The 9,695-nt window shown below is 41.3% G+C and overlaps 2 protein-coding genes across 2 annotated transcripts; one reads left to right on the top strand and one right to left on the bottom strand.

The window, feature by feature from the left end:
• The first annotated feature begins 510 nt into the window (after positions 1-510).
• On the top strand, positions 511-1,945 carry LOC104593077 (ethylene-responsive transcription factor ESR2-like). The gene has a single exon (XM_010252754.2). The coding sequence runs from the start codon at positions 605-607 to the stop codon at positions 1,784-1,786; it is 1,182 nt and encodes a 393-aa protein (XP_010251056.1). The 5' UTR covers positions 511-604; the 3' UTR covers positions 1,787-1,945.
• A 3,769-nt stretch (positions 1,946-5,714) lies between these two features.
• LOC104593075 (BTB/POZ domain-containing protein At1g67900-like) lies at positions 5,715-9,473 on the bottom strand. The gene is made up of 4 exons (XM_010252753.3): positions 8,821-9,473; positions 8,665-8,734; positions 7,308-8,549; positions 5,715-6,461 (listed from the first exon to the last, which is right to left on the bottom strand). Exons 1-4 carry the CDS (start codon positions 8,877-8,879, stop codon positions 5,961-5,963), a joined length of 1,872 nt encoding a protein of 623 aa, XP_010251055.1. The 5' UTR covers positions 8,880-9,473; the 3' UTR covers positions 5,715-5,960.
• Positions 9,474-9,695: the final 222 nt, after the last annotated feature.

The following is a 9,695-nucleotide window of genomic DNA, read 5'->3' as shown; positions in this document are numbered from 1 at the left end:
GAAAATCACTTCAAATTTCCTTTAAAATTTCAATCACATCAATCAAACTCGACCAGTAGGCAGCCAACAATCCTCCTCTTTTCGCTCTCTCGATTTTAATCTCGGAAATTGCTGAGCCTGAGTGCAATTACTGACCAATATTGCTCTTAGCTGGCAAACCCAGATGTATATCAAAAAATTAGATCAAATTAAAAAGATACCTACCTCTAGAGTAGTACCGTGGTAGTATAGTATGGGACGACAACGAAAATTATATATTAGCATCACTCTCCATGCATGCAATTGCGATTTTTCATTTATCTATCGGAAAAAAAAAACAGAAAACGAAAAATCACAACCCTGCAAAACAAGGACGGTTCGCCCACTACAGATCTCAGTCGTTGGAAATCGAATTTCTTTCGAATTTTGTCTTTCACGAACAAATCAGTCACTTCACATTCCTCTTTTCTCAATCTCTCTATAAATATACCCCCCACCACTGCGTCCCCAGGTGCCAAGTTATCAGTCCCGAGTCTCCTGACCTGACTAAAAGCTCCTTATCTTTTTTCTCTGCGCCCCTTCCCCCTCTCTCTCTCTCCACAGCTCGCCTTTCTCTGCGAGAACCATGGAAGAAGCAATGAGGCGTCTAAACGGTGTAGCCCATTCACCGGATTCTGACACCAACGACCTCAGTAGTGATCTCCACAAGAAATGCAACAAGAGAAACTTGAAGGACGGTGGAAGCGGTGGTGGAACAATGAGATACCGGGGGGTCCGTAGGCGCCCCTGGGGTCGATATGCTGCTGAGATTAGAGACCCACAGTCTAAAGAAAGGCGTTGGCTGGGTACTTTCGACACGGCCGAGGAGGCTGCGTGCGCCTACGATTGCGCTGCTCGTGCCATGCGTGGTCTTAAGGCTCGAACCAACTTTCAGTACCCTACTTCGCCCTCTCACCCTTCCACCGATCATCTACTCCCTCCCTTCGATATTGCTAGGCCATCGGCCCCGTCGCTGAGGGACCTAAGCTCGCACCGAAACGTGGCAGCTTCTGATTGGTCTACTTGGTCAAATACTCGAGGTATTGATTTTCCTGGTTCCACAACACACAAAAGCTCTTCCTCTTCTCTTAACATGCATATCCTTCGCGACTTCCTTGGTTCTTCGCCGTCAAGTTCTTTCTCCAACCCCCCTCAGTTTCTTGATCCCGCCCCCTTCTATGGTAGCTCTACTTCTGTTCCTTGTTCTTTCATTTCTTCTGTGTCCAATCCTTCTTTCTCTAGTGATGTCAGCAATCTGTCGGGTGAAGTGTCTTTCAAGGGTTCTTCTCTCAATCTACCGGCCGTTGAAGATCGTCAGGCCTGCATGCCGGCGATTGACATCACCGACCCAACCGATGATATGAAGTTCTTTCCCTCGGAGTCATCCGGTTCTGGTTTATTACAGGAAATTATCAGTGGGTTTTTCCCTAAAACTAGCTGCACCAAGTCGGTTTCCTCGTCGAAGGATTCCAATTGTACTCGAGATCCTCTGTTTGTAGCACCTGACTCTGAAATGGCCCTGGACCCGTCGTTGGTTGAGACCGTTAAAAAGGAAATTGAAACTGAACATATTGGTCTATATTTGGATTATCAAGGAAACTCTCAGCAGTTTGAGGTTCGTCGGGATGGTCAGCTTTCGGAGCCAATGCCGTTGTACAATGAGCTTCCTAAAAGCTTTCCCGTGATGACTGAAGGAATGTTGGAAGATATTATACATCACCCAGAGCTTCTTGATATTTTTGCATCTAAGTTGCAGCAGAACTCTTGAGTGCAGAAGGATTGGAGTTGGGCTCTCTCTCCCTCTTTCTAATGAATTGACTTCCTTGTTTCATTGTAATCCAGTCATCTTAAGATGGTTTCTCACTTTCTTGTGTTGGGTTATAATTTCTATGAACTATAGTCCTTTTTCTCTTTTTATGTTTTTGGATGGTAATGCTGAAAGCTTCTCACTCTTTCCCTGATGTAGTAGTTATGGTGGCAAATGGTCTAGAAAGAATTAATGACCTTAATTTCTCTTCATTGCAAGTGATCACAAAACTGTATGATGTACCTTCTGGCCTTAATCATCCTAAATATGTTTCTACCTTGCATTTTGATATGTTTATATATAAATCTCGGCTTTTGTTTATAATGTCATAAATCTCTCCTTTCCTAGCGCGCGGTACGTAGGACGATTTAATTATGATGTATATATTTATTATTAAAGTTGACCTTCCTTGTAGCCGAGCCTGTTAGAATTACCATTTTTGAGAAGCTGTCTTTTTCGAGCTTTGCATGGGGAAGAAGGTAGGGAGAGCAGATCCTTTTGGGTTCAAAATCCAAGGGGATTTCAGAGAGAAGCCCCCAAAAGGGAGCCGGGAAATCTTTTTTAATCCATGGTAAACTGATCTGCTTTGATTTGATTTTGCCTTTTGGGGTCGTCCTCCTCTTGCTCCTTTAGACGTTATCTACTATCTGTCTTTTCGCCATTTTTTATTTTTTATTTTTTATTTTTACTCTCAGTGGCTGCCTATTCGATGGGAGAACGAAGAATGAGGAGTTTCATACAGTCATGTACTTGTTACTGATACCATCTTTTTTATTTTCTCTTAATTATTTTTTTGCGGATTATTTATTGATTTGATTTGATTTGATTATTGTTATTATTGTTACACTTAGTATATACAATATACATAACCCTCCAACAATATTCAACTGTTATAAAGCACCTACCTTTCCGTCATCATATATGTGTACCTGTTATTCAGGGTATCATAGATTTTTTTTTTAATGTTTTTTAAAAGTGAATGATACCTCGGATGTATCCATTGATTCGCATAAATGTTTTTTTTTTTTTTTTTTTCTCATTTGGAACCGGCAACTGCGACATCATCTTCCTGGTTTGTACAAGTTCCTGGCCGGATTTGCTCTGGTAAAATACAATGGGAGATGCCTTAATTTATAAGTTTCAGTTGTTGATTTAAATGTATTCATTTAATCATGTAAGGATCAAGATGAGTAAGGGGGAAATCACATTTAGCCATTTGAGGAGAAAGAGGGGTGAAGGTGAAACGGGTAAAAAGAAGGAAATTAAAATAAAAGGGTTTCTCCCTTGCACGAATGGTATCTTATATTTTTAACAAAGATCAAAGATCATCTTATAAGTGGTTAATTATACTCTTTTGTCTATCTATCCAAAAGTATGAACTTCAAATCCTTGTTCCTTACACTTTCTACCAAAAAAAAAAAAAAGTTGATGGTGTAGTTACCTCCACAAAATTTCATGTAAAAAAAAAGGTGTCAAACAAAATTGATCAAAATTTAAAGTATATGAATTAAAAAAAAAAAAAAAAATTATCTGAATAATGGCCCCTTACTTAACACGAGGTCATTCTCTAGTTTTATAACTCTGATGAAGTGGTCCATTCTACTCATTTAATATGTGTTTAAAACTGTTTGGATAGGCCAAGTGGCTAGCTTAAGACGGAGGTCCATTGCAGAATCATGTAGAAAATTGTTTCGTTCCCTTTTAAGATTCTAGAATCGTCGTCAGACATTGGGCAGTTGGTTTCGTAATTAACTGGTCTAACACAAAAGCTGGCTGGGTAGTGACTAGTGAGGTTGATAGTTCAAACTTCAACCTAGTGGCTTAGCCTGTGAATCATTCAAAACCTTAAGAAACTGAAGACCCAGGGAAAAAGGTGACTCATTCCATTGCCTTGCGAGTTCACATCTCCGCCGTGTATTGGGATGTGGGGCGAGACGGGGGGGATGTGAACTCATTGCCCTTGTGCCTTAATGACCATTCTGAACTTTATATTTGGGCTATGACTGTTATATCATTCAGGGCACACTACGGCCCAACGGCAAAAGTGCGCGATAAAGTGAATATAGCATGGATTTTGTTGGGAAGAGTTTCCTCCCTTTCCCATTTCCTTGCTTGTCTACGTTCTTTTCAAGCCCAACTCACGACCTTTGTTGCAAATTAGCCCACTCACACGGCGAGACTGGGCCCATAAAAAATATTTCAGCCTAGTCACGACTCACGAATTACATCCTACATAGAGCAGAGAAGTTTAATCTCGCTCCTTTTTTAGGGGCTGTCTGATCATTCTGTGAGAGTCCAGCATCAAGATTTGAAGAATTTACACTGTATCATACCTGGGCTTCTGGTCTGGGCCCAACCCGTCCAAGGAGTGAATTCGAACTCTGCAATCTATGCATTGGAGGGCCTGTTGGACATCGGGTGAGGTTGAGCGCACCCTACATGATTTATGATTTGTGAACCCAATAAGTATCTCTTTAAAGGGAGAGATGGTTTCCACTTTAACATATTTGCATATCCTACACGTACAGTGCTCCTATGAATACCGAATTTTTAACTGCAAAAAAGAAATAAATCCTTAAAATAAGGAATGTCAAATGCAGTCTTAGTAGGGATAGATTGTCTAACAACTTGATTCAATCAGTCCAAAGAAACATTCTTCTCTTGCTGTTAAAACATAAAAAAGGCCAGGGTATTCCGTTTGAGCAATATACGTGGCCCCGTCATCTTTTGCAGCTGTGAAGCACGTGCTTTTTAGTTGTATGAAACTATGAATTTTGGGTCCTGGAGCAAGGTTCATCGTAGATAATGGGACTTGAGGCATAGAGGTTCAACTTGGGTGGGTTCGCGTTGAGAATAAGTCAAAATTTGAACGGAGTCGATCCGAAATCCCAGGCCCAGGCCCAGGCCCAGTAAATTCTTTGGATACCCAACTTCCATCCCTACATGGGGCAGACAGAAGGAAGGCGAAAAGGCATTTTACAGCAGATGGCACTCATCACCACTGTTTGTCCTGACCGGTTGTGTTTGGTAACATTGGTGTTTCAACCTCCCATGTTTTGAGTAGAAATAAATAGCAATTATGATTGGAACACAAACACCACTACTTGAACATGAATCCTGTTTGATGAGAAATGTTTGTTTTTCAACCATGTCAGCATCTTAGCACCACACGAATGATGAATCAGGGTGTTGAGACTTTGCTTCCCAGACAGAGCAGGAAATACCAAATTGACTTTTCATGAAACACCTCCTAGGCCCTAGCACAGATTTCATGCAAAATTATTTACGAATTACGAGTGTTCTAACTAAAAACATCTTCAACTAAACTAAACAGAAAATTAACCATTAAACTCAAAATGCCTATACAGTGCTGAGGTGGTAGCGCTTATATTTGAAAAGCCAATGGTACAAAACAGAAGTTACCATGAAACTCATCCAGTACATTTGTTTTGACATTCAAGTAGGAAGATGGCTATTTCATGTGTATGGGTTTGGCTGTTTGAGCCCTATGATACATGCAATAATTTCTTTCCCAGTATTGATATTGATAGTGGAGAGCAGGTGGTCTTGATCTATCAACAGTTGGTCTAGAATGGAAAGGTTTCATACGAATGCCCGGTCCGACTAAGAGTAGGCTGGGAGTCTTCTTTATTCCTCCAAGGTTGGGCACTTGTTTGGTCATTTTCAGGGTATTGGGAGGCAAATTCCTTCCACCGCGGAAGTAGGTGATGTTTGGCACTGTGGCTGTTTCTACTTGAGGGTGTTCACCACCGCCCATCAGATAGAAGAGGGTGACCATGACTGAATTTCGTATAAGAAATACAGCCCCGGTAAGTAAAAACCAATGATTAGCAAAAGATATGGTGATGCAGCTTACAGACATTACAAATTTACAGTGGGAAATAACAATTTTGGTTCCACATTTGGTGATTTACAAATCTTGTCAGGCAGTTTTCCTCCCAATTCTAACATCTAGCTGTTTATTAGAACAGCTGAACAGAGTACGGCAATGTCACAAAATGAGAACTGATCTTCTACGAGATACATGCATTCTGCAAGAAAGCAAGTAACAAGAGATAATATATGTCGACCTCTTCATATTACCTTCTTGGAGCCTAGGAATAAAGAAAGTAAATCAATGCTTTTCATTTGCACTTCTGTTCATAGACCAAAACTTATTGAACATTTTCTTTGGTCTAGTAGGAAAGGAGCAGAAAGCTTTAAGCCTAGAAGTCTTCCTAATTCCATCCTGGTGTATGACATTGTCATCCACATTGTTGTCTTCTTCAGCCAGCTTCATTCTTAGAGTTGACAGCTTTGACCTAGATGATTTGAGGCCAGAGACACTCCACTCATCATCCTCTGGACCAGTGGCAGTGATGCTTAGTGAATGAGGATGCCGTGCAGGGTCATCTTCATGCACAGCTAGAAGTGTCTTGATGTTGCTAGGAAGTTCAGTCAACTGTCCACCCGCCAAGGCGGTTCGCACTTGTTCATAGAAAAGGACTTGCACCACCACCCTCAGTGGGAGTAGCTCATTTTGTGCTGCATGCATACATGCCTCCATTGATAGTTTTTTGCAGTCTAGAATTCGACAAAGCTGTTTACGCTCACTCTTAGTAAGATCTGGGTGTGCCTGAACGATCAAACAAAGGAATCCCATTACAAGTTTGTATATTAGTTCTAATTGTCACATTATCTGAGAGATGGCCACTGTGAAAAAAAGAAATGCCAAAAAGGTTAGGCCTGTATCACCCTCCCAAGTCCCCAAGGTAGCTGTGACAAAAATTGGGTTATTGCCTTTTAATTGTTAAGTACACTGTTAGTTGAATAATATATCCCAAGACCCCAGTAGTCCAGTCCAACAGTTCAATCATCAATGAAGAAATCTTCCAAAGAAAAGACAGTTAACCTGATTGGATGAATGAAAAGATGAAGAAATATACTTTTCTCCTTATGTAATCTTCATTTTTTTTTCTTTGTCCTTTTATGTTCTGCTATCCAAAGGACTGCAGCCTGCAGGTTTAATCACCATATAGGACTCGCCAAAGGCAATCAAACTAGGACTCACCAAGGGCTACAGCTAAGTTCACCGTGGGCACATAACTTTCAGTTTTCATTTTATCAACAAAATTATTATCTGGAAAAGTTTGACTATATAGTTTCAATCAACTGCAGGACTTACTTATCTGATAACAGCAGGGACTGAACCCATGAAATAGATGGACTCCACTTACACTGGTATGCCCAACAGCCACTCAGTACCTGTATAATGCTAAATTGGTTGGCTGCCTAATTCAGTTTCTGGACCCCTCCCCCAAATAGTCAAATACTAAAAATAAGATTCAAGGTCAAAAGGTTTGGTTGTTCCTGAAAATAACAGAAACCCACCTAAAAAAGTGGATTACGATTACTTTGGATGTATCTGAATCTTCTATGTCAATCAAGATTAACTTGGGAGACCATAAAATATGCAAATTACCTTGAGGTAAATATCAACCGCTCTGTAGAGATCATCATGATCGGGCCTTGCAAAATCCGGTATGGCCTCAGCAAGTTGAATCACCTTTGACAGAGGCAAATTCACATCTCGAGCAATCTCTTGAAGATACCTGTCGACGAGTTTTGCCACCTTTAGCTTTGAGCTATGTGATGCCGAAGAAGACCTCCTGCTCTCCTGAAACTCAAAATCAATATTCTCCGCTGATCGTGATCTTCTCCTGTCTAAACCTTCTTTGGCTCTTGGAGGACTTGTTGGGGGACTCTGTCCTTGCAACATGAAATGCTCCAATATGGACATCACTATATCGACATCGTACACTGTATCGCTTGTGTGTGATAGTGATGGTATCAACAGATCACTGACAGTGGCTTCTTCCAACTGAATTCCCACTCTTCTGGCTAATTCCATTTTTGAAGAAGAAGAAGCACCAAGTATGTTTGCAGCCTTTAAGAGCTTGAGCAGAAAACTGCAAGAAACAGCACCTCTCTCCGATGGAAGTAAGCTCACTATCGATTCCAAGAGCAACCGGTGCTTTGATGTTATCTCTCCAGACACAGAAACAGAATCCGGTACATGTTGCTTATTGGCAGCAATACCATCCTTGGACATACTAGGTAGCCATCGAGATGCATAAATCTGCAACGCCTCGCCTATGAGATTAGAGGGTATCATTCCACCGGATTTAATTGCTATTATAGTTCTCCAGTAGAGGTCTATACCCAGTTGTGCAATATCCTCAGCCCACCATCCCTTTGGTGAAGGTTTGTGTCTCTGGTTCTCATCTCTACGCCCTCTGGAGTAGCTGTTTGACAAATTCGCCTTGGAGGGATGACTTAGGACTTTCGAGGCAATGGCATCTATGCATCGGCTCGTGATGCCAAGATCTTCGGACCACAAAGGGAAGGATTTCGTGCTCTGCAATGCCACGATTGAATCCTTCCACCCTTGGAGGATGCAGGAATTGAAGAAGAATTCAAGCTTATAAATGAAGTTTCCTTTCTCCACGTCCTCTGTCATCTCTAGGTATTCAGCAGCACATCTAACAGATACAATGTTATGGGCACTCAGGGTGATGGTAATGCCATAGCAGAACTTGGCACAGATCTCAAAGGTTTCGGAACCACCGGGGAAGTCCGGAAGTTTGATTATTTGGTGTTGGGAGGATTCGGGAGATTCAGAACAGAGCCTCTGTAAACGCAAGCATTTGGAGAGCAGAGGAAACTGTGTAACAAGTAACAAGTACTTAAAACAATAAGACGAATCACAAAGTATAGCATTCAGCTAACCTCGGCATTAAATTATGTCGCAATATTGAAATGGGTCCATAGATTTTTACCTTGTGAAGCAAATATCTGCTTCCTTTGAGTTGAATTATGAGATCACTAGAGACTTCAGTGGAGACAGACCTGCACTGACGGAGGAGAGGCCTTAACTCTTGTAGCTCTGGAAATTATTATGAGGAAAATGTGACATTAACCTGTTCCGCTCTTACCTCACAGCCTCAGCGGTATAGAAGGTATCCGGACGAGACCCCAGCTTCATAAACTTCATTTCTCCACTTATATCCTCTTCAGGAATTCCTTAACATGGGCGTGAAATCATGAATCGCGAACTTCATCAAGGCTTCTCTTTCAGTACTCCTAATTGCTATTTCAAATAACGTCCTTGAGAAGCATTTCCTATATTGAATCCTCCCGGCTTAGTTATCCCAAGTGGACGAGATGGAATACAAAAGAAAAGGAATGCTAACAGCTTTGATCGTGGATCTCAGGATATGTGAATTACGACGTCTAAACATTTGACGCGGACGCGGAATTACTCAAAGATCAAAGCAGAAGTGATGTCATTTCAATCAAACTCAGAAACCCATTTGATTTGGACGTGCAAACTGAAGAATCATCTATACTTCATCACAACCAAAATTCCCCACCCATTTGATCAAAGCAAAAAACAGAGCTGTATAGCAGCAATTGACGCATCAAACATCACCATCGTTTCTTCTTGGTTTTTAAAAAAGGAAAAAAAAAATTAGAGAAGTGAAGGCCTGAAACTAATGATTTTGATTCTCCCCATAAACAGAAGTATCGATAACTTGCCGGAAAACCAACCGGAAAGATTGAATGCCACCTTTTTCGTCTGGTCTTCGGCTCTTAATGTTCTAATGATGTTGTTTAAAAACTTTCAAAGTCCCCTTACGCGTGCAAAGAAGGGGACGGGTGGGAGAACGTGCAATCCGCACGTGCTTACCCTGCGCCAAGGTGCACCCTTCATCTCTTCTCTCCCATTGGTGATCAATTCAATTCATTGATCTTGCAATTTCTTATCGTTCACCCACAGGACTATTTTAGACAAGTGCCATTGGAAAAA

Source organism: Nelumbo nucifera, chromosome 3 (assembly GCF_055504915.1).
Source record: "Nelumbo nucifera cultivar China Antique chromosome 3, China Antique-T2T, whole genome shotgun sequence".
NCBI lineage: Eukaryota > Viridiplantae > Streptophyta > Magnoliopsida > Proteales > Nelumbonaceae > Nelumbo > Nelumbo nucifera.
This window is presented reverse-complemented; position numbering and strand designations above follow the sequence as displayed.